Here is a 25953-nt window from a genome sequence, read left to right on the forward strand (position 1 = left end):
ATGCCAAGAGACTTGTATATTTAATGTTACACACGATGCATTTTCCTAGAGGCAGAGAACAAATGAAAATTGGGCAGAAGGGTTATAAGATTGAGTACCTTTCCTCTCTATTTCCTTTTTAAAAACAGTTTTAATTAAAAGTTCCAAAGACAATTTTATCCTCTAAAAAATTATTTATTTTAGTCATTTGAAGGAAAAAAGTAGTGAATGGCTTTTGAAACTATTAACACAACATAGAATTATCTGAAGTAAAATTAATAGGTGGCCCCTCTCTATCTACCCCTTCAGTTCTCCAGTATCACCCTGGAAGTGGTGGAATTCCCATGTACATGTTGGCTTGTGCTCTGTGGTTTTCTCTCCTTTGTTAATACAGATATACATGTTCATGCACATGTGTTTTAAAGATGGACTCATACTCTACATTTTATTGAGTAACTTGACTTTCTCACATGGCATGATTATCCTCCTCACATGTCAGAATTAAAAAGTTACCTGATCCTTTGTAATATGTGCATAATATTTCATAATATGGGCACATGATCATTTGTTCAGCCATTCCCCCATTGATAGCATTTAGATTATTTCTACTTTGGATTTGTTTGTTTTGTCTCCTGGTAAAATAAGCATTGCTGTGATAAACATTTATATATATTTCTTTAGTTCTGGTGCTTTTTCTTTCTGTTGGATAAATTCCCAGAAATAAAATAATTAGTGAAAGTTGTGCAGATTTTTAAATTCAACAAATATTATCAAGTTTTTAACCCCCAAACATTGGAACAATTTTCAGTCTTCCCAACATTGTAAGCAACCTGGGCAACACTGGATATTAGTAAGCTTTTAAAAATTGTTGAGTGTTGGTGTGGCATATGGTTATATTGTTGCTTTAATTTGCATTTTCCTGACTACTAGTGATACAAGGTATCTTTCCTCCTGTGTGAATCACTTATGCAGTCTTTCCATTTTCAATCAGTTTATCTTTTTTCTTACTAAATTGTAGGAATTCTTGGTATGCTGTGGCTGTTCACCTTAGTCAGGTGCACTTGTTATAAACACATGTTGTTATTTGCCTTTTTGACTTTACCTACAGGATCTTTTGCCATATAAAAAAGTAATCTTTGAGTGATCAATTTTATTCTTGACATAGGAGCTATCCCTTCCCAATCTAACTTTTATAAAAAGAGCCACTTATATTTTCTTATAATAATTTATATTTTATGCTTTTTCTTTAGATTTTTAAAACTTACCTGTAATTCACTTTTTCAAAATTAAGTGTGAATTCTGGCATGCGTTATTTTTCTTCTAAACATTATTCAACTGACCCAACACCATTTATTTATTATTCCACCCTTTCCACTATCATGTGTGCATATATGTGTGTACGTATGTGTGTCTATACATATATATGTACGCACCACACACCCCATTTCTGCACTTTTTATTTGTTCCATTCCACTATTTCCTGTTGTGTATTAGAGTTTCCCTCATTAATGCCATTCCAGCCTTGGTATGATGCTGTGAAATGGCATATAAATGACAAGAATTCACTACTTTAAGTGTTGGTCAGGTAACATTTGGGGTCAGAAGCTTTTTGAACTGTTGTACTAGTTAGTTTTCTATTGGGCGTAAGTGGCAGAAACCCTACCCAAGCTGATTTAAGCAAAGAGGAAGAATATTAACTTTCAGAACTGAAAACTCTAGAAATTACTCAAAGTGTGCTGGATCAAGAAGCTCAGACGATATCACCAGGACCAGGTCTCACTCCTTCACCAGGCTCTATTGCCGCCATGTTTAGGTTGGCTCCTCCATTACAAAGCGGGAAGATGCTTACTAATTGCCCCAGGTTTCATCTTATGCTCTGAACAGTCTCAGTGTAAAACATTGGGTCATATGCCCATCACCAGAACAATCCCATTTGTCAGGGGGATGTGACTTCCTCAATTGCTAGGCTTGCTTGCATGCCCGCCTTGAACTGGGGGTAAAGTCAACTCTACAGGAACCACCCAGACTGAGAGTTCATCATCTCTGAAAGAAGGATTTTAAGGAAAAAAATACCAGTTTACATTCCCATCGTCAGTACATGAGGATTTTGTTACCTCAAAGTCATGCCAAATTTGACTACCAGTGATTTTGTTAATCTTTGCCAATTTAAGATGTAAAAATGGTATCTCATTTAATTGTATTTCTTGTTATTTTAATTGTATTTCTCTGAACACCAACATTTAGGTGCAGCAATTAAAGCCCTTGGATGAGAGTTAGAATTTGATCAAATTCTAACCATTGGTGTGAAGGTAACTCATATATATATATATATATATATATATATATATATATATATATATATATATATATATCAGTTTATCCAGCACAGCAGTGCCTCTTATAAATTAATTCTATAGAACAAATATTTCAGTTGGTTCATCTTTTGAAAGTATCCACATCAGTGCACAAAAACATTATTTATAATGTCAAATTCATATCCAAATTGAATATGTATTAGTAGTGGACTGATTATAAAATTGCTGTCTAGCCGCGCAATGGCCTGACATTTAAAGAAGGTCAATTATCCACTTTAACAACTCCCCCGCCCCCCAATTTTTCTGATATAAAGAAAACAGCTCCTCAATGAAGATCTGGCCCTAAAATCACTGCCATAGTTAGTACTTTGCAAAGGTTCACTCTAGAGTGGGTAGGTCACCTCTCTTGTGTTTTGATTACACCTTCCATATGGATTACGGATCATATTCAAAACATTAATTACTCAGCAACAGCATTAATCACTACGCTGAATATATTTCACCTTTTCTCCTTCCTGCAATGTTTGTTTAAGCCATGTTGACTGGATGGCATTGCATTAAAAAGAGGCAGAACTATATGGCAGAAGGAGAAAGCCTCCAAGAGAAAGATTCTGGGGTCAGTTCTGAAGGCATCATTTATTAGCTGTGTTACCTCCAGGCAAGTTGCATACCTAGTGAGTCCATATGTTATTTTGCAAAATGGGTGTCATAATCACAGTCTCTCATGTGTAGCCTGATTGTCATGAAGAGTAAATACTAGAGAGTGTATGTAAAATGTCCTATAAACCCTAAAGCCCTGGTCACATGTGCAAGTGCTGCTCTAATGGAATTACCTTTTATGACTACTCTTAACCCCTATCCTCTTGGTTTTGTTTTGTTTTTTTGGCGGTACGCGGGCCTTTCACTGCTGTGGCCTCTCCCATTGTGGAGCACAGGCTCCGGACGCGCAAGCTCAGTGGCCATGGCTCACGGGCCCAGCCGCTCCACGGCATGTGGGATCCTCCCGGACCGGGGCACGAACCCGTATCCCCTGCATCGGCAGGCGGACTCTCAACCACTGCGCCACCAGGGAAGCCCCTATCCTCTTGTTTTTTTATGAGTAGGTTTTTACCCAAGCAAAGAGGTTGTCTAATATTTTATATGTTTGCAGAATGAGGCTGTGTAGGTTATTTGGAAAAATAAAAAGTAGTGCAGTGAGTTTTGTTGTTGTTTATTTATTTGTTTTACTTGATAGGGAGATGAGGTGTTCTCTCCTTGTACCTTCTGCACATAAGGGCACTATTCTTTATTTTGACTGTATAGGTGAGCTGATAAGAGTCAGGATAACACAGTGGATTTAATTTTGCCCTTTCCTGGATACCTATCATTTTCACTTCTGTACTGAAAGAGTTGTGTAGTTGGACTCAGTCCTTGGGTTCCTAGGACGCAATTTCCAAAATGTCCATAGAAAGTAAAAGGGCAGCCTCCTCACCTGTACTTTTAATGTACATTCAGACCAGAGCCTTCTCACTTATATATATATATATATATATATGTCCTTAAATGACAGTATTGGAATACAGCCATGCTCAGTTGTTTCCATATTGTCTGTGGTTACTTTTGTGCTAAAAGGATAGAGCTGAGTAGTTGCAACAGAAACCTACGGCCCACAAAGAAGAAAATATTTACTATCTGGGCCTTTATGGAAAAAGTTTGCTGATTACAGATTTAGACTGAAGTTAGAATTGAGTCCTTGTTATATCAATAAGACTTGAAATACTATATATTTGTGGGTGCAAGAATATATGTATGTGTGTGTGTGTGTCCTTTAAACTTCCTAGGAAATCCTTAGCTGAGCCAAAATAGGATTAAAAAAATTCAAAACCATCAGTGGCTATAATCTTCTTGAGAGCATCATAACATCATTGGCTTATTTTTCAAACATTTAGAAATGCCTACTATATCCCAGTTACTCTCTAGGTACTTTAACATATGTTATTTAACTTTATAATCCTCTCAGCAACCATCTGAATGGGTTGGTATTAAACCCATTTTAGAGGTGGGGAAACAGGTGTTCAGGAGGATTTAAATAAACTCGCCAAATTTCTTAGAACTTCCCAGAGCCAGAATTCAAACTTAGTCGTGTGTGAATTCAAGCTGACGGTTGCTGGTTGTGAGATGGTTGGGTGTGTTATCTCTCCTCGGTCCTGTTCCAATTCCGTGAGAGGAATCTCGCAGCGATGGGAAATCAAGGGCTGAAGAATGTGCCTGACGTGCACCAAAGAGGCTCCAGCCTGAGTTTCATCCTTTTGATTATCTTTCTAAGGTATTTTTCTCCAGTTTATTGAGAAATAACTGACATACATCACTGGGTAAGTTGAAGGCATATAGCCTGATGGTTTGATTCACATATATTGTGAAATGATCCCCACGATAGGTTAGATAACATCCATCTTCTCTCCTAGATACAATAAAAAGAAAGAAAAAAAGGAAAAAAATATCTTGTCTTGAGAACTCTTAGGATGTACTCTCTTAACAACTTTCCTATGTATCATACAGCTGTGTTAGCTGTGGTCATCATGATGTACATTATATCCCTAATACTTATTTACCTTATAACTGGAAGTTTGTATCATTTGACCACCTGCATCTACCGCCCTTCTCTGCAAAGGGATACTTCTTTGAAGTAGCTCTTTATTGCCTAAGGTAGATAGTCAACCCTCCCACACCATGGTGGGGGTTGGGTAGGGATAGTTGGGAACATTGGAAGGCTATTTGGCTTCTGTATCTTAGTTATGAAGGGCCTATAGTTTAGGTTTCTAATTTTTCAGCAGTAAGGACGTATAGTAAGTCACCCAGATACACTGGCAGAATTGCAACTCATGGTACAACTTTAAACTTGTGTCCCACTGCTGGACCGCACTGCCTTTTGTGTACAAATTAATATTTGTTTACAACCCCTGAAATGATTTTGTAAAGAGCACAGTTATAGTTTAGGACATGACCATCTGCAGTGGGACGTGTAAAACAGCATCAAGTTCTAGAAATCATGAGTGACACATCATTGTCACTCCAACGGTGATTGGTACACTACCTTCTGTTTTATCAACAGTGTGAACAGAAAATTATTTTGCCACAAAAATTCTCATCTGTTCAGTAGCCCTTAAATAACTTTCGGGGGCGGGTGTATTGGCAAAGACAAAATAGTTTTATTTGCGTGTCTGTTAAAACATTAAAATGTTCAGCAAAGACTTTTTAAACGGGAGTGATTTTTCTTTTCTTGCCAGTCGTCTCCTCCTCTTCCTCTAACTTTTCTCATGGACAGAAGTCCCAGGATTTGGAACTGGTCTAGGGTAATTTTTTTTTTTTTCCACCCTTGGGAACAACAAGAACTCCAGATAGAAAGAGCATGCAGTGCATGCATCAGGACCTGAACTTGGACATCAACTGTGTCAAGGTCAGGGGCAGAGTTTTGTCAAGAAGATATTGGAGACTCTGATAGAAAGGAAAGTAGAGGGGCAAGAAAAGAGAAAAGAACGTTCTGGAGTAAAATATAGAAAAGTAGAGAGGAAAATAAACAAAGTAATACCCAAAGATCTGTGGCTAAAGCAGCAAGTCCTAATAACCAATAAAATCCTTGCCTCTCGCGTGCTGCCGGTGAAGTTCTGAAGAAACGACCAGGATGTAGAGTCAAATATCCCTAAGGACAGTCCCTTCAAAGGTCTCAAATTAAGCCTAACCTATTGCCTCTTTTTTTTTTTTAATTTTTATTGGAGTATAGTTGATTTACAGTGTTGTGTTAGTTTCAGGTGTACAGCAAAATGAATCTGTTATACATGTACATATACCTACTCTTTTTTAGATTCTTTTCCCATATAAGCCATTACACTGAGTAGAGTACCCTGTGCTGTACAGTAGGTCCTTATTAGTTATCTATTTTATATATAGTAGTGTGTATATGTTATTGCCTTTTAAAGAGATCAACACAGCCAAGTTTTTCTCCAGCTCTGAAAGGGATTTCCTTCTTTGATTAAGCGACAGATGAGGTGTTGGTTTCCTTTAGAGGCCATGCTCTGCAGATAAGATGTAGCTTTAAAAACGAGACTAGTGGGCTTCCCTGGTGGCGCAGTGGTTGAGAGTCCGCCTGCCGATGCAGGGGACACGACTTCGTTCCCCGGTCCGGGAAGATCCCACATGCCGCGGAGCGGCTGGGCCCTGTGAGCCATGGCCGCTAAGCCTGCGCGTCCGGAGCCTGTGCTCCGCAATGAGAGAGGCCACAACAGTGAGAGGCCCGCGTACTGCAAACAAACAAACAAACAATAAAAAACAAGACTAGTGCTGGGTGAGATGGGCTGCACCTACTCTGAGGGGAGAGTGCTGAGGACCAGGAGGAAAAGGCAGATTCACATCTCCTGTTTCAGGCTCCCTCACCAGCAGATGCATATGCTGCCTGGGATGCCCGTGGAATGCTGGCACTCTTCACGTTGGTTTTCCTTTCTTTTGTTTCCTTACCTTCCCACGGTTCAGCTGAATGCATAACCCGTGAGTGAGATTATAGTGTGACTCCTTAGAATTGGAGTTTTGAGCTTCCCATGGAAGGAATCACGCCTGCATCCTGGAATGCCCTCTTATCCCACAGGCTCCCTGAGTGGGAGTAGGGAACCCTCCACTGCCCATCAAGATCTAGAGTAGCAGATGGGAACCCCAAAGTCCTGGATTGGGTCTCATGTGGACTCAGCTGCTGGCAGGTGAATGACTTCCATCTTACTAGTGATAAATTGTTGATGGTGCCCAGTGAAATTCTAGACAGCAGAGTAACCCAAAGAAAGCTCTGTTTCTTACTCAGACTTGGCCCACAGTAAGCCCTGTCATTAGCAAACACTCATTAAGCATTTACTTTGTGCCTGGCAAACAGACATTTGTTGAGTGAATACTTTATTATTCTATTGTCATTCATTTAAAATATCCCTATATAAAAACCTGATTCAGACGTCATCTATAGCTGAAATTCCTGCCTCCAGGTAGGGCTGGCTGTTTGCTTTAGAGAACTTATCCCATTGTGTGTTTCCTGGGTAGAAGAAGGAGTATGTTAAAAAGGTAACATTTGATCCAGATGGTTATAGTAACAGTTTGTTAGTGCTTGGATTTAAGCACCTCAGTTCATCTTACTAGTTATAAACTACTCAAGGATATTGAGTGTTGTTACAGGAAAGCAGAAGTATGGCACAGTCCTGTCTTCTGTACCTTTATTCAAATGTATTTTAGGGTTTGATTAGCAATTGTATCCTAATGTGTTACCTTGGACATTAAAAGCATCAAATATCAGGGTCTATCTGCTCCTCCAGGATAGTCTCCGTCTATGGCAACATCTCTCTGTGCTCATGAATTCCAGATGGTCCTCAGCTTCTCTGGAGTCCCAGACCTCTCTATCCAGTTGCCTCTTGGATAGTTTCATTTGGAGGTTCCATAGCCACACCTAACTCAATGTGGCCAAAATGAGCCTCTTATCTTTCCCACATCTTTTTCTGATGCTTCTGAACTTGGTCATTGGTGGCACCATTCAATCAATAACTTATAACAGATCTGTGAGCTGATCATGACTTTTTGGCCTCTTTCAGTTTCTTTTTTTTTAAGTCATCCCTACCCATATATATCTTCCAGTCATTCAACAAGTCCTGTCAATTCTATTTATAAAGTATTTACCAAATCCTTCCTTTCCATTATACCCTCACTGCCATGTCTTCATTTGTGCAAACCCTCATCATCTTTTGGCCTGAAATATAACAAAAGAGTCTGTAATGGACCTCCCTGCTTCCAGTAGTCCATTCCCACACTCCAAATGGAGTGGCTTTTCTGACACTGACAGTTCTACTTTCCTTGTGGAGGAATGGAGTCTAAACCCCTTAGGATGATATAGAAGCCTTTCATTATCTGACCTGTTTCTGCTTTTCCAGCCTGGACATTCACCCTGTCCATCAAACTCACACAGTCACACCTCTGTTCCTTTGCATAAGTTGTCTCCTCTGGTTAAAATGCCTTTCTCCCATGACTATGTTGAACAAACTCTTATGTATCCTTTAAAACCCAATCTAAGCATCACCGTCTTAATGAATTATCTGAAATCTGCCTTCCACCCTTAGGCAGAGCAAGAAGCTTCCTCTACCAAGCAGAGACATAGCATACTTTACTCTGTGTTACTTATTCCAGTAATTATACACTATTTTATATGATAACATTTGCTTGTATCTGCCTTCTTCAATAGACTTATTGAACTTTGTATCTCCAGGCCCAACAAAGGTTTTAGCATTCACTATGGAATTCAGTGGGCATCCGAGTACATGATGTTAAAAGAATGTCAATCAATTATATTTTTGATGACATTCTTAGATAGGTAGACATCTTCATCCCTACAACTGGAAAGGAAAAAAAAAAAAAGTTAAACTAACCAAACCTCTAGTGTCAGAGAATTTATATTTATTTTAGCACTCAGTGTTTAAATTGCATTTCTGACAGGCTGGCCCGCCGGCTATGCTTCATGAAAGACCATGAGGCCCGGGGAAGAGGTGTATTCATCTCAGCACCGGGGTATTTTGCTTTTCTGCAAAGCGAAGGGATCTGGGGACTCCTTTGCAGGCTTGCCATGTCCTATGCAATCCTAACTGTGTCTAGAGATGCTAGCAGGGATGGAGAATGTCATCGGGACTTGGTGGGAAGTTGGCTTGCATCAGAAGCACGTAGGGGAAGGGAGGGAATGTAGAACTAAGGAAGAAAGCTTTCGGTGACCAGGGCAACCACTCTCCCCATCTCTGTCTTCCTCTGGGCCAAACAGACTCTTGTTTCTGCTTATCTGTCTCCCCCTCCTTCCTGCCAGTTCTTTTTAGAGATCACCTCTCTCTACTTCTTTACCTCTCTATGGAAAGGCAATGGTCTTTCGTACTTATCAGACTCTATCCGATCTTCCAAGTCCAGCTGTTGGAGCTCACCACTCCATCCTTTCCCAATTCCAAAAGTCTTTCTAGGAAAGACTCTGATTTGACCAGCCTTTCCATTCCCTAAACCCTAAAGTTAAAGGACACCCTCAAGCATGTGAGATTGCTATCCCCATTCTATCCTGGGACCAGACCAAATCAAGTCAGTGGAATTAGTAATTCTGTTGTATCTCCGTGTTTCCTTTGTAGGGTGAGAGGATTTGAGGCAAAGAGTGATCAGTAATGTTTTAGGCCCTTTTGTTCTCCACACTGTTTATCCAATTTCCAGTTTAGGCAATTCAAGGGGAAATTATCCTACAGAAGGCAGCATGATCACGTAGGGATATCTCCAAGCAAACCTCTTCCACCTTTACCATGTCCCTGCTGATGTAACCTACAGAAATACTGAAAATAACATACGTCCCCCTCCCCATTGTAAGGGAGGAAAAAGTCTTTCCTTCCACCCATCTTAGGTTCTCCGACTGGGGCCCTGTATAATGGACTGACAGAAGACAGATTAACAAGAGAAAAGCGTACACATTTATTTAATGTAAGTTTTATGTGACACCAGAGGCCTTACTAAGGAAATGAAGGCTTGAAGAAGCCTGAGCATTTTATATAAGGTTTGATAAAGAGTGGACAGTCATGGGGGAAAATGATAGGACAAAATGATATGAGCTAAGGGTAGAAAACCAGGGGAACTTGGCAAAGCCTGTTCATTTGGATTCCTCTCCCATCCCTCCATCTTGGGAGAAAAGGACTTATCACCTGAGAGCTCATGACCTGCTTCAAGGGATGTGGGGGAAAGGTCAGAGAGGAAATCCTTCCTGCACCTGTCATTTCTCAAATTCCTTTTTTTTTTTTTTTCTTTTTTTTTTTTTCAAATTCCTTTTGTTTAAAATATTTGAAATGCCAAGATGCCATATTTTGGAGTAGTATGTCTTGAGCCCCATCTGTCTCCCCTAATCTTCTGCCCCAGAGCACCTTGTAATACCTGAAAGAAAAATTCCCCTCCTGTCTCTTAGCTCTCACAGCTCTTAGCCTGAATCTTATTCCTGGTTCTACCTACTTGTCTGCTTTGTGTTCCGGTTATTAGTAAGCATACACCCCCCTCTGAGGTTCTTTGCTGGTAGGTTTTGTAGCCCGACAGTGCAAATCAGATGGCATGTCCTCAATGAGTTTTTGAATAAAACAAAAGCAGGAAGCTGAACCATTATAATATATAATAAATAAATAATTTTAAATTAATAATAAATCCTAGCAACCCAAGTATCTTGTCTGCGGCATCTGCCCAATTTACCCCCCCATTTCATTGCAAGGTTTATTTCCTACATAAGATCTGCTACTAAAATGTCTCATTCTCTTGTTGGTTGCCTGTCTTCCCAATAGAACGTAAACTCCACGAGGAATAGGACTTTGTCCATCTTGTTTACCTAACATAATATTGAAAACAAACAATCGGTAGAAATAAGCAAAGACCAACCAAATAAGAGGAAGCAAAGTCGACAAATCTTGCTACAGCAAAAGGCAGTCAGCCACCATCACGCCACTTGTGTTTTGGCAGAAGCTCAAAGTTGGGCAGAGAGTGGGAAAGCTCTATATGGGGGAAAAAAGAAGCTTTCAGGGATGCCTTGACTCGGGGGAGTTTGCCCTGGGGGAGCAGGAGGTGGACCAAGGAGAAGCAGGACCTTTTCTGTGCCTAGTGAGGGGTGCACAGTTTGTTCTCTCTGGTTGGTCCTAAGTTGGCAGAGTGGGAAGAAAAATTAGAGGTGTCCATTACTTACCAAGTTGAGGCTGTTTTTGAGCCGATTGTTACAGGGGTTTTTGTTGGGCTTCCTGAATTGATTTGTTATTGCTGGTGGTCTGACTTCCTACAGGTGCGATTTGCAGTTAGCAGCCTGGCTTCCTGGGCTGTTGGCTGTAGATTTGAGTTGGTTTCCTGGACTCAATGCTGAAGATTTGGGGTCCGAGTTCTATTTGTATCTATGGCCTGGTTGTTTTCCATTTGTAGATTCAGTCTCTCTTTGTCCATAGGAGGGAGGAAAGGAGGGAAGGAAGGAGGGAGAACAGACTATTATTCAAATCTGACTACTATTCAGATTTCATGCTGAACACTTCAGGTCCAGGAGCCACTCATCCCAGAGCCCACATGGTGGCTGCTTTCAGGAGCGCCCACCCTTAAGTCACATCCCATAGTCCAAAGCTGGACCCCAGTGAAGAAGAAAGAGACTCTTTTCTTGTCCATAGGCCAAACAAGAGCCAAGGCTTTTGAAGAGGCACTTAAAGAATTTTCAGTTTGCAGTTGTGAAGAAGCTGGTGTTTAGGTAATTTAACAATGACTTTAGTGTAAAAGGCAATTAAGACAAAATGAGCAGCCATTAGCCTCTTAGGTTAAATAAGCTCAGATTTGAATTGCTCCCCATTACCACTTTGTTTGCGATGTTTGAGCTCTTTTATGCTAATTTAGTGTGCAGTGGTTTGGTGGCCCAATTGGGGCAGGTGGATGGAAGCAGGAACCAATCCAGGGAGAGGAAATAGTTGGCCGCGAATTGTTCCTAGGGTGAGATGGGTTCTTTTTTATACCATTATTGAGAATATGGATTAGTATAAAAGTCCAGGATCCTGGTTCCTTACGTCTAAAAAGCTAAAAATGGTGCCCACTTTTTGACTCATCAGTTTCACTTCTAGATATTTACCCTGATATGTGGAACAGAAGACAAGCTCATGACATTATGGACAAAGATGTTCAGTTTAGTGTTATTTAACGTAGAGTGAAAAGAAAGCCTGCATCACAGTGGCATACCAGAATTGATGTTATCATTCTTTTTTATTACGGCAGAAAATCTTCATGTTACTTTGCAAAGCACAAAACTAGTATAAGGCAGTTTATATGATGCAATGTCTACTGTGTGCTTATGATTTTTTAGTTGCATGTGCAGTGAAAAATGTCTGAGGTGGACAGGTTTGCAACAAAATATCACATGTGGCTCTCTTTGAGTGGTAAAATATGAGTAACCCCCTTTTCCTGTGCTTCTCCAATTTTAAAAAACTTTCCACAATAAGCATACATTGGTTTTATAATTACAGAAAGCATTGAAAACAATACTTGCTTGTTGTAATGCTATTAAAGAATTCAGTGATGTGCTTAATACACGCCACCTCAAGGATAAAATTATATGTACATGCCAAATTCTAGGAAAAAGAGTGGATGTTCAGTTGCAGTAAGTCTGTTTCTTGCTCAAAGAAAGTCTGCTGATAAGCTTCATTAAAGAAGGTTGTTCAGCGCTTCCCTGGTGGCACAGTGGTTGAGAGCCCGCCTGCCGATGCAAGGGACACGGGTTCATGCCCCGGTCCAGGAAGATCCCACGTGCCGTGGAGCGGCTGGACCCATGAGCCATGGCCGCTGAGCCTGCGCGTCCGGAGCCTGTGCTCCGCAATGGGAGAAGCCACAACAGTGAGAGCCCTGCGTACCGCAAAAAAAATAAAAAATAAAAGAAGATCGTTCAGCCAGTCCTAGTTTAAAGTTGTAAGGTGAACCATTCTGTAGAACAGGCTTCTAAAATATGCCCAGGTGATTCGTGGATTTATCTGTTAGGAAGTGTCGTCATTTACCAGTAACCAATGTTGAGCTAATGAGATCCATTTAGGAATATAACCACAACAAGTCCGCCATAAATCGTGTGCTCTCCCATCTGAATATGCTTCATTAAGCTCACCTTTCCTGATGCAATTGGATTATTGGATGTCAGGATGAAGAAAATCATTAGGTCCCACTGTTCTAATCCTACAAAGCACCAATGTGGTTGCTATGTAATTTTATATTTTTTCAGATAGATCCTGCTTCGTGCCTTTCTATGGGAAAATATTTTCAAACTGGTAAAGAAGCAATATTACTGTATTGTGAGGCATATCTCAGTAGGTCATTACCATAAATTCTAGCAGAAAGGATAATCTGTGTCACATTTTACTTCAAGGATAAGATTGATTTTTATAAAAATCTTTAGTGCATTGAGGCTTAGCAATTTTTTTTCCTATGAAGAAGCAATTAGATACTGGAGTTTTCCAGAAATGTTAGGTGAATATAAGCCAAACCTTGATGTCTTTTTAAAACATATTTTATCATTCAACATTTGAAGAGAAAAGGCAGTTTCTGGGTGAGAAAAATGGTATTGGCACAATGGCAGTTGTGACCACTCACATGGCCAGGGGTATCCATCATTTTCTTACATTTATATCTCTTTGGAAAATAGACAAATATGTGAAAAAGCAAAGAAGAAAATAGTAAGCATCTATATTTCTACCACTAAGAACTGCCATTTTGAATGATTTTTTCCGAGTATGTGTATCTATATACCTGTGTATCTACATGTGTGTAGATATACACACACATGTGCACACATACACTTGAAAAATGGAATACACATTATCTTTACAGTCAAAACATGCCATATATATGTGTGTGTGTATATATATGTATATGTATTTATATAAACATATAAATGTATATATCTTTAAAGGTTTTAAAGAGGTTTTACATATGTAAACTTTAAAAAGTATATGCATATGTATATATACACATACACATATATACACATACAATGAAAACAAATTATATTTATATTATGTGTGTATATATGCATGTATGCATTTATATATATATCTTAAAAATTTTACATATATTAGCACACACATTACCTTTTATAAAAATATGAAAGCAAAATACATAAATGTTCTCTTAAAAGGAGAACTAGAGTTCTCTCAACTTTGGCCATCTACATGAGTCTCCTGTCCCTTTCCCCAGAGATAATGCTATTATGCATCTAGTGCCGTTCTTCTGGGCCAGGGATCAGCACAGCAAACTTTCTGTAAGAGGCTCGATAGTAAATATTTTAGGCTTTGCGGGCCATTGTGTCTCTGTTACAATCACTCAGCTCTGCAGTTGGAGAGCAAAAGCAGTCATCATCAGTGTGTAAATAAACAGACATAACTGTGTTCCAATAAAACTTCACTCATCGACACTGAAATTTGAATTTCCTACTTTTCCTCTTTCCTAAAATATTTGTCTCAATTTTTCTAAACTTTAAAATATAAAGACCATTTTTAGCTAGTGGGCTGTACGAAAACAGTCAGTGGCTGTATTTGGCCCTGGGGCTGTAATAGGTCAGCCCCACTTCTGGTTCTTCTTCTATACCTACATAGATATTTCCATATCTACAGATAATAATATTTATAATATTACTTCATTTGTGAATTTTCTTTATAAATGGTATCCTAGTGCATGAATCATCTAAAACGTATATTTTTATCTCAGCAAAATTTTTACTAAGATATATATATATATATATATAGTTGTACTATGTAGTATGTATAGATACGCCATCACTATCTGTACATATATGTGTCTGTCTAGCTATAGGTTATTCCCCCATAGCTTTAGTCAGTTCTTTTCACTGCTACATAGTATTCCATCATAGGATATATCATATTTTTATGCCATTGGGTATTTATCATTTTTTTCCTATTACAAGCAGTGGTACAATTATATCCATGAATATTTGTGCATACGTTTTGTCAGGGTGGACATTAGAAGCAGAATTGCTTGGTTATGAGGAGTGCACCTTTTCCATTTTAATAGACAGCAATCAGTTTCCAGAGGGACAATACCAATTTACCCTCCCCCCAGGGAGACTGTCCCTCATTCTTGGTTTGGGGGTTTCATCCATTGCTGTTTGCCTTTTGGAGCGGGAACAAGGAAACAGCCTCAGCTCTGGACCATCTTGTAACCACAGATGCTAGTGTGGACCTTTAAGTCCCTTTGGGTGAGTACAGATATTGTTCTAACTCTTCACCGGGGCACTTACAGACGAGAATAGCAATTTATATCAATAACCAGGTTGGACAACATCTGCCAAGGCTGTCACACTCTGTGATTAAATGGCCACATGTACCAGGGAACACGGGGACGATGGGTTTGTAATTAGGGTTTGCTCTCTTTCCACCCATCACCCCCACCATACTTAACTTCAAATAACCTTGCTTTTGTGAATCAAATTACTCCACTGAGACTGCTAGTTTCTGCTGTGATAATAATATTTTATACTGGTATATCTTTACAGCTACACAGGGTTCTGGTTAAACAAAAGTCTAGAAACCTTTTGCCATTTTTACCTGATGCTCTTGAAAACCATGTCCAGAGGATAATGTATGGTTACATTAGAAGTTAACTGTTAATCAGGGAGTCTAGTGTATTTTGTACTACATCCTCACCGTGAAAGAATATTTTACTTAATGTTATCTTAGTATCCCTTCGATGCCACTGCCCCCAAGAAAAGCAGGCAGAGAAAACACACATAAACTTTTCTCAACTCCACAAGGAGCAAGTTAAACACTATATGAATGCAATATTAAAACCACCCTAATGCATAGAAGAAGGGAAAAAAAAAAAAAGCCTCCTCATTTTGTTACTGGTGTGACAGAGGCATGTTCCAAAAAAACCCTGGAAATATTGCTGCAAGTTGTGGAGCTGTAATAAATGTGAAAATAAATATTTGAAAGATTTATTAGCATGTTAAAATTTGCTTACCCATATATAAAATCCTAATCAGTTGTGTACAAAGCCTTTAACAAAAATAAACTATCCAAGAAGTTGACACAGGAAACCAATGATTATTTCACTGTTAATCAAATGTAGTATATCTGTATGAGATTCTCTAACACATTTAGATCCTTCCCATTCAATGAACAGTTGCTTGAAGAAGCAAGGCCATCTTGGTGCGTGTAGCTTGCAGTTCTGAATGTGAAGAAAAAGAAGAAACAGGACTCACTTCTCCAACCAATAGATAGTTTGGTCTCTAACCAAAGCTACGGCTTAGACTGGGAATAGCTAAACTGGGAGTAGCTACAATCTTGTGTAACTCATTTCATTTAATAAGAAAAAACATATATCTATGAGGACTTTTGGGGAAAAAATAGGAAATTTACTTTGATTCCACTATTATCCAAGGTAGATACATTTTAGAAGGTGTCTCTAAAGTTCAACAGGATACAATATGTATTTTCGTCCTCGAAGCAGGCTCGAACTTCATAGCATCCTCATTTACTACATAATGTGTAAGAAGAATTGAGATCGCAAGGCTCTAACCACTGAAAAAAAAAGTACAACGGCTTCTGGGAGGAAACGCCAAGGAAAGCTTATCAGCAGCGCTGGGGGAAGGGAGTCGTGGGGGTCTTCCATCTTTTACTAGTATTTATATGTGAAGTAGCATATTGGAAGTCATAAATACTGTCCCGTGGACGTTCTGAATAATGCAGGAGTAGTGTAAGTAATTGGAAGTGCTTATATCCTTGCCTTTAGACATTTCACTGCTCCTGAGTTAAAATTGGTTGTCAAGTGTGGACGCGGAGGACCGTGCAAGGTGCCCTATTCTGTCATGTGGTACATATTTAATGCTTGAAAGAACAAGGGAAGGGACACGTGCAGGAGAGAGAGAGAGGGGGAGAGAAGTGAGGTACCGCCGCCAGCTCGGTGCTTAGCAGAGCGCTTTGGGAGGCGCGGAGGCGGGACCCACGCAGCCTCGGCGGCATCCACCGCCTTCCGGGGGCTGCAAGACTTTGAAAAAACATTAGGCGTCCAATTTGGCCAGTGTTTTTGGCGCGGAGGCCAAGGCCGCGCGGGCAGCTGGGCTCGGGCGCAGCAGCGTCCTCGACACCTCGGTGGCCTCCCTTTGTGTGCGTCCCCGCGTTGATTGCCTCCGCGCTCGGGCTGCTCGCTCGCTCTTTCTCCCAGCGCGTTCTGCACCTGCTGGCGGCAGTGTCAGGCTGCCAGGCAGCCGGGGCGAGCGCAGGCACGGCGCGCACGACAGATGACTGGAGTCATTTACATTGCTAGCACGTGGCTGCCGTTTGCTGTTGCCTCGGACTTCTCCCGTGTTCTCCCAGGGAGGATACAGGAGGCACTTTGCAGCCGACAATGAAATCTTGGCAGCTAATTGCAGTCGTGGGAGATGCCCTTCAGGTAAGGCGAGAGAAGACGCTCTAAACACTGTCAGGGAGGGAAGGGGAGACCGAGAGCGAGAGCCGGATGGGGAGGAGGCAGCGTCTGCAGAGGCTTCCTGAAGCCCACTGACTCGCGGGAGGGGGTGGAAGAGGGACGGGGACCAGGGGCGGGCGAAAGGGGGGAGGAGTGTGCAAATTGACATTTTGGGCTGCCTGTGGCAGAGGAGCCGCCGTCAGCCGCTGTCCGACGTTCACGCAGAGAGGGTGGCGGCGTGTGCGCCTCCGGGGCTGCTGATTAGAATAGGGACTTGGCGGCGGATGGAAGCCGGGCACACCGAAGCCGCGATGGAAGGCTGCGGATGCCTTTGCCACGCGTGAATGAGACACGGTACGTAAGGCCGGCCCCGGGGACCCGGGAGGCTGGGCTCTGGCGCGCCCGGGGCGCACCCAGGGGCGCCGATCGCCTGGAGAGGGCGAGGGGCATTGGGAACGACTGGGGAGTCCAGAGATGAATGGATTTTCTGGACCGAGTAGAAGTTAGTGGGGAACTTCATTGCCGATGCTCATTGGCTCCGTTTAACTTTACTTCCAGAGATGAATAAGCGTTTATAAGAAACGGTGTACAAGTCCCAATAGGCTAGCAGGGGTTTTGCAAGAGCTGCGCGGTTCTTCAAATGCGAGGTTTCTGAAATGACTGGCCAGATGGGCAGTGCATCGGGAAAGTTGGCAGGCCCACGATCCGAGGGGGCATGTGTGTGCGTTGTGTGGGGAGATGGATTTCATGTTTGTGCAGACGTGTCTGCTGTGCTAGTTGCACTGGGTTACTCTTATCTGCTCTGCTTTTCCTGATTCCCAGGGAAGAGAGAGTAAATTGACAATACCAGAAAGGCTTTGACTTAAGAAATAGGCTCTGGACCATTTTATTGAATGAAACAAGAGTCATCCTTCTTGAGAGATCAAATGGGGGAAATGTACCTTGCCTTCCAAAGTGATGGAATTAACTGTCAAGAATTTTAAAAACGTGCAAAATGTTGAATACGACATTTATCAGCCTAGGAGGATCACCTAGAAGCCTCAGTCTCAGCCAGTCCCTCTAGCCATTATTTTCAGATTAGGATGAAACTGGTGGTGATACTTATTTCTGTTGACGCAAGAGATGAGGCCCTACCTCCACTTAAGAGGGGCCCAGAGGGAATTCTAAATCTAAAAGTTTTGTTGGCAAAATCATCTTAGTGAAATATTCATTAAATTACCTCTTAAAAGAGTCACTTTCCAAGTTTGAAAAAAAAAGAGTCACTTCCCGAGTATCTTTAGATATTTCATAATTTACTCATTGTTTATATGGCTTTAATTTTGGTCACATGGAAATGAATGTGGTTTGTAATGGAAGAAGTCAAAAATGATTGCGTAATCCTTTTAGGGGGTAGCTGGGTAGTAAATGTCTGGTTTAAGCCTGTAAAATCGTTCTCAACTGTGCTTCCTATTTTTGATCCAAATGTATCTTCGGAAATCCCAAAGGGCGTGAACGTAGATGTGTTTGTGATGCGGAGTAACTTGCCTTTGTGGTTTGCTGTGATTAAGTTTGCAGAGGGTTGTTCTTCAAGTAAGTAAACTAAAGTCGGTCGGTGACAGCTGTTTACCACTGCCGTTCGCAGGCAATGCGGGCAGCAGTCACGATTTTCTTATAAGAAGCAGGATTTTTTCAACTCCTATCTGCCCACGCACACTCTCCACACACGCTGATGCTTCCTCTGTATTAGAATACTTGCAGATTATTATGAAGAGAAAATTGCTTCTCTGAAGAGTTGGAGGAAGTATAACCTATGGGGAAAGGTTTCTTCTCAGCCTTTCTTAATCACCCTTCTTTTTCCTTCCTCCCTCCCTTCCTCCCTCCCCCCTCCCCCGCTCCCTTTCTTCTACCTTTCTTTCTCTCTCTCTAACCCCCTTTCTCCCCCCCATCCACCTGTATTTCTTTCCATCTGCCTTTTCTTAGTTTCATACCTGGAACACAGAAAATTTTTCAGGTATTTTCTCCTACTACATTTTTATCTTAACAAATGTTTTGCACCCTGAAGGATAATCAGCATCTGATTTTTCTTTTTCTTTTTTTGTATTCTCTGCTCATATACAAGAATTAATATCAGGCAATCCATTATACACTAATCTTATTTAAAAAGTGAATATTCAAACTTTTCTGAACGTTTCATTTTAACCAAGCAAATAGACCCTTGGAGAACGCCTTTACTTTACATGAACAGAGCTGAATCTTTTCTCTGTCATCACCAAGTGATAGATTTTTACAACCGTGCACTTTGACTCATAACTTCATTGGGCTAAGCATATTTTTACATTGGTCTCTTGTAAACTTGCCCCTGAAACTTCTATTTTCTCCATTACCTGACTTTAGTTTAGAATCTGGATTCATTTTAAGTCTGTATTTACTTCAACTTAGTAGAAATAGCCATCAGCCTTGACTTATGGGCCAGCTTTTTAAAGTATCACTAAAATAGTGTATTTCTCTTTTCCCTTTTTGTTTCTCTCTCCCATAAGTATGACACAAAAGCTGAAGTAGATTTCAGGCCAAGGGCTTTTGGTGACGATTGCCCTCCTCTAAATTAAAGCTGTGAGATGTTGAGACTCTATGGGCGTATTCTGAGAACATTCCATGAGAATCAGAGTATGTATTCCTCTGTTTAATTACAGAGAACCTGGTTGGGTGAGTCGGTCTGGAGCCAAATAACTATTACAGTGTCCAGTGAAAGACAGTTTTGGTCTTGTTTTCTGGCTAAACTTATAATTTTTATATTACATTTTGAGCAAAGTTGCAGGACCAGAGGAATGGAGCGTGGTCCAAAAGAGGAAGGACATTTATGAAATAATAATAAAACCTTATTATTATTAATTAAACCTTTATTTATGTTTCATTTTGAGCTATATTTTTTAAATGTCACATGTGTTAGTCTTCAAGTTATCACCATTAAGTTCTTTGAGAGTAATTCTAATGGGATTAAAATGAAAGTCTTTTTATGAGACTTTAATCCTCATCCTGTGTTGATTTTTCCGACAAACATAAAAATAAATAGGAAAGTAAAACATGGACCCTTAAAGATTTTTGCACCGTAGACTTTATTTGGTTGTAGATCTGAAACCTTCAGGATGTGATAACATATTCGATCTTTGTACATATTTGTAGGTGGACGTCTTTGTCCTTCTGTCTGTTTTCCTTCATTTTCACGCAGAGTTGAGTGTTTACATATATCATGAGCAATAGTAAACAGGGGCAGATAGAGGCATGAAGAAGTTTTTAATTATGCATTTTAATTTATTTGAATTAAATCATATATAACAAAATCTCAGTCCTGAAGATTTGCTATTCCTGTTGCTTCCACCCCCCCCCGCATCCCGTTCACATGGCACTAAAAGAAAGAAAGCAGTCTTTAAAAGTCAGCTTTTAACACACAGTGCTTTACTTGGAAATCTTTATAGTTAATTATTCAGTTACAATAATTTCCCAAACAGTTTTCAAGAGTGTTTTTTTTATTAATAGATACAAAGTTTATATGAAAAGTTGTGTGCCCTGTGTGTGTGTGTGTGTGTGTGTGAGCGCACGTGTGCACATGTACCCAAAATGCTGAAACAGCTTGTGTCAGCTATAGCAACTCGTTTTTGATTCAGCAAAACTAGGTTATGAATTCAAGCAATTAAAAATGACAAAAAGCCCAATTTCACTGCCTAGATTAATACACTTCCAATTTTTCCTGCTCCATAAAAATTTCAAAGTGTTCTTTCTGGTTAGGTGTTTGTATAACCTATGGGGTATCGGAAGTTCCCCATTTCACATTTGCTTATGATGTCTGAATACTTTGATTTAGCATATGTAAATAGGATCAATAGGATGTTCTTAATACAATTTTGTATTTGCAACTTCTCGTGAAATTTCAGTTGGGTTTAAAGGAAAAGCAAGAACAGTTGTTAGTTCCCTAACATTAATCGGTGGTGAATAATCCTTCAGCTAGTTCAAACGTCAGGCAGGCCAGGGAAGACTTTTCGAAAAGTGATATAATTGTAGCAGAAATAGTGCATCCACCTTCTAAGGATGGCAGTGAGATTTTTCTTTTCTTATGCAATGGTGGGCGCATTTATTACTTTTTCTCTAGTTTTGTAGAAGTGAAGTCTGGAATTCTGGATTCATGTTTATCTAATTAGCCAAAGTTCACTGTTCTTTGAAACGGGCCTTTTTACTTACAGAGTGATTAGTGGTCACAATTAGCCGCCTTGAATTCCTTGCAGTTTTGGGAATTGCAAAGTTGGCTAGTTGGTTAAATTTTCTAGACTGGTTGGATAGACCTTGATCTCACAAAGAGCGCAGAAAATCAGGAGCTCTGTTTCCCTCACACTTTGAACTCAACACAGAAAAACAGCAACAACCAAGTGGGTCGAGGTGCCCTCTATGCCCGGTGTTGGCTTTGGAAAGAGGACCTGTTAAGGACCATGTGGTGGGAAGACCTCCACCAGCCTTTCTTTTTCCTCTTCATGATAATTCTTCATCTGCATTTGCTACACGATATATTTCTCTGTTGTTTAATTGAAATATCTGCTTGTGAGGAAATCCAGTTGCTTGTTTGCTAAAGGGATGAAAGTACCAGTTGTGTCTATTATATTTTTATTTGCATGTATAAATAGAGACTTTCCATTCTTATTAGACTGATGAGGATGATGAGGAGGAGGATGTGATAGCACATCAGCTGTAACGGGGATAACAATACAGAAATGCTCACCTCCACCTGGGCTCTCACTGCGTGTGTATGTCAGGCATTGGACTGGGAGTTCTAACATATTTTCTGTGGTCCTTACCACCACTCTGCAAGGTAGGTATTGCCATGCCTAATTTAGAGATGGGGAAGCAACCTTCAAGACTTTTTATAATTAGAATATGCAATTTGAATGCAGATTTTTCTGGCTTCAATATAACAAGATACCACTGAAATGTACTAATCTGAATTTAGGAAGCTATACGAAATGGATACTCAACTGATGCTCTAGGCCAGTGATTCTCAACCAGGAGCAATTCTTTTTCACTCCCATCCCCTCCGAGGACAACATTTGGCCACATATCGGAGAGATTTTTGATTGTCACATTTAGGTGAGGGCTGCCACTGACATCTATTGTGTAGAGACCAGGGATGCTGCTAACATCCTAGGATGCACAGGATAGCCCCCTCCCGGAAAGCAACAAAGAATTACCTGGCCTATAATGCCAGTAGTCCTGAAGCTGAGAAATCCTGCCCTAGGCAATATCAGTGATGCTATGACTGATATACACATGGCCCGATTTTTCAAGGAAGTGGATAAGTGAATTTCAGTTATTAAACTTTCAAAATCTCCGATTGGATACTGTGAATAGGATCATGTTGCAAAATCCGAAGGTCTGTATTTTCTTACAATTTGACTTTAAAATTTTATAGCTGCCTACTCTGAGCATCTTTCCTTATAAATACGACATGGGTCACTGTGATTGAATTACCTTCTTTTCCCTGATGTACTCAGTGTTACCTCCGACAACTGCTCTAAAATGAGATTGCTTTCTATGGTACTGATGTCAAGAGAAGAGAAATGCAACATCACTAAATGAGTCATGCAACGGTAATTCTAAGAACGTTCCTGCTTCCCCTCGGTATTCAAGCACGGTTATTTTCTCCTCGTCTTTAAAGGTTTGGCACATAGGTTTATTTGCCTATTTATCTAATAAACACTTAGTGTTTTACATGTGCCGAGTTCTATTATAAATGCTTTAAAATATTAATTCATTTAATTCTTAAGAGAAGCCCACATGGTTGATATTGTTATTATCTACTTTTTACAGAGGAGAGAGAGAACCAAGGCCCAGAGAAGTCGCGTAATTTGCCCAAGGTCAGACAGCTTCTAAGTGGCAGAGCTGGAATTTACACACCAGTCTCTGCTCCTAACCACGTTGTCATGCTCTTTAATAAGTTGAGTTTCTCAATGTGCAGAAGCACAGTTGTTACAACAGCATCTGCATTTGAGTTTTGAAACAAAAGACGTTTTTAGTTTCATCTCCAGTTAAGAAAACTAACAACCATTTTTGAATGAGAGTGAATGATAATGCGCACAGCTTTATTTTTCACTATTTTTAAATACTTCTGAACGTGCACTTTTCCAGGGTCAGTAGGACTTGTGAGTTCTCTTTATTATTTATTAATACTGCTGAAAACAATAGTATTCAGAAGCACATACTTAGAGGATGAATGATCTCTTCAAGAAACTTCACTTTTTGGTTTCCTGGCACTTTAAAATTTTTCTAGGGGAACTTCCCTTGTGGTCCAGTGGTTAAGACTCTGTGCTCCCAACGCACGGGGCCCAGGATCGATCCCTGGCAGGGAACTAGATCCCGCATGCCGCAACGAAAGACCCCACATGCCACAAAGAAGATCCCACACGTGGCAACGAAGATCCCACATGCTGCAACTAAGACCTGGCATAGCCAAATAAATAAATAAATATATTTTAAAAAATTCTGTGGAGTCCAGTATAGTCCGTACCAAGTGGGATATGGTGGATGTGGGCACATTGATTTCCAACTTGATCTTGCTGAAGCCAATCTACCTTTCCTCATTTAGACCGTGGGAATGACCAAGTGCATCTCTTGCTCTGTTGAATTTCCACCATGTAGTTAAAACCTATGAAGAGAAAGACAATTTGAGTAGATGTTTAAATAGCAGTGCCAATTTGACACGCTTTATTCTGCATTAGAAGAAACAGTCTTGCAGTTCTACAATTAAACGTACCTACACCAATGGTTCGGAAAGCCAAGATGGGAGTAGAGAACCTCAGTCAATTTAAGTTGAATGAATGAATACATGGATGGAAGAATTTATGTGTTAAGAAGTTACTTGTCAAGGGCATATATGGGTGTGTACTTTAAAAGGAAGCATCTTGCATCTTGAATGCAAATACTGGAGGAAGAGGAGGTGGTGGCAACAGGAACCACTGATCTGACAGAAGTCAGTTCTATGCCAGCTGCCTCCTCAGGCTTCTCACCCAAACTTCCCATGACTCGGGTGTTGGTACATAGCTCACTATGCATTGCTCCACAAAAAGCTCAAAGATGCTGAGCCACAAGAATGGGCTGCAGTTTACATGAGGCAAGGCACAGATTTATGGATATGAGGGAGGAAGGGTCACGGCTCTTGAACAGCTTTGGTCTGGCCATCCAGCAATGCCAAAGCCATGGAAAAGAGCTCTTGGGCCACCCTGCCCCAGCCCCGGAACATTCCAGGAACTGAGCTGGAAACCATTCCAGTCCTTCCTGTATGTTTCGGGCCCAGTGAACTCACATTTACACGTAGACAGTGAGGAGTGAATCCCATTTCAGAACTGTCAAAAGGCTCACGTTATCGTCACGTTTCTGTTTTTAATGTAGTTCATCAAATTGGCTTTTGTGCAATACCTGTTCCATCCAAGAGTTGATTCAGGAAATGGTTTAGAATTAAATCAGAATTTGTTGTTCAGTGGTAAATAAACGGGGATGAACTCATGTAGCTAAGACTACCCAATAAGGTTCCTTAAATGTGGTCTATTAGTCTATAGTGCTAAAATACATATATCTTGGTTAATTGACTAAAAGAAGAAAACAATAGGAAACTGGATTTAAAAGAGTCATTTTCATTCCATATCCAGTGGAATTGGTTTCTAACATATTTCCACATTTAATGTGAATCTGCTTTTTAAAATAGAGACAACTGGTGGTAAACTTTGTGTGCCATTAAGAGTGCATCCAGCAAGGGGAAAATGGGTTTCTGCTGAGTCCCTATTACAAAGTTTTCCCAGAGAGGTAGAAATATAGAGGGGTCATCAACGTTATAAGTGGTTCGGGCTTCAACTTCTGCTGCTAATAGAAAAGAAACCAGGTTTTGTTGTAATGTACTAGCAAACTGCTCAACATAGAGAATTTTACATCATTATCATGAGTACTAATCCTGTCTATTGAGTGTTTGTGTGAGCCATACATTATGTTAACTTCTGGATATACATTATTGAACTGAGTACTCCCAGCAACTTTATGAGACAGGTGCTCTTATGAAACTCATTTCTCACAAGGGGAGACTGAGACTTGCTGTGATTTTTCTAGGGTTACCAACTGCTAGTGAGTTGGATTAGTAGTCACATTTGAAATTTTATGACTTCAAAGACTATTTCCACCCTCTTTTTTTAACCTTTTTTTTTTTTTTTTTTTTTCCGGTACGCGGGCCTCTCACTGTTGTGGCCTCTCCCGTTGCGGAGCACAGGCTCCGGACGCGCAGGCTCAGTGGCCATGGCTCACGGGCCCAGCCGCTCCGCGGCATGTGGGATCTTCCCGGACCGGGGCACGAACCCGTGTCCCCTGCATCGGCAGGCGGATTCTCAACCACTGCACCACCAGGGAAGCCCTCCACCCTCTTTTTGACTCAAAGCCATAGGAATCTTTGTTCGTGCAGTGGTGAAAAATGAATCCGACATAGATCAGATTTGGTTAACCCTAGGGAGTCCCTGCGATCCTTTAATTAGGACTAACCTTCTTACAGTCTTGATGGTATATGTAGATGGATGGATGGATGGGTGGGTGAGTGGATGGTTGGATTCATAGAATGACCAGCTAATGACCCAGAAGGAAAATTGGCAAAGAGAGTGTATCTAGTTTTCAGAAGGATAAATACCAA

At 40.5% G+C, this 25953-nt stretch overlaps 1 protein-coding gene across 32 annotated transcripts in view; it reads left to right on the forward strand.

The window, feature by feature from the left end:
* Positions 1-25953, forward strand: part of RBFOX1 (RNA binding fox-1 homolog 1) — a 2224270-nt gene that overhangs the window by 1088586 nt on the left and 1109731 nt on the right. For 2 of the 32 annotated variants that reach the window (XM_067013768.1, XM_067013772.1), the window contains exon 1: positions 17472-17624. The exons of 19 other annotated variants lie outside the window; for them this stretch is intronic. Coding sequence is in view for 6 of the 13 variants with exons in the window: in XM_067013746.1 (XP_066869847.1) it covers positions 17211-17255 (45 nt within the window). In the remaining 7 variants the exon portion in view is untranslated. Of the gene's footprint in view, positions 1-16711; positions 17256-17439; positions 17625-25953 lie in introns of those variants that run through there. 11 more of the 32 variants (XM_067013746.1, XM_067013758.1, XM_067013752.1 and 8 more) reach the window with 11 other exon arrangements.

The sequence above is a fragment of the Kogia breviceps genome, chromosome 14 (assembly GCF_026419965.1).
Source record: "Kogia breviceps isolate mKogBre1 chromosome 14, mKogBre1 haplotype 1, whole genome shotgun sequence".
In the NCBI taxonomy this organism is placed as follows: domain Eukaryota; kingdom Metazoa; phylum Chordata; class Mammalia; order Artiodactyla; family Physeteridae; genus Kogia; species Kogia breviceps.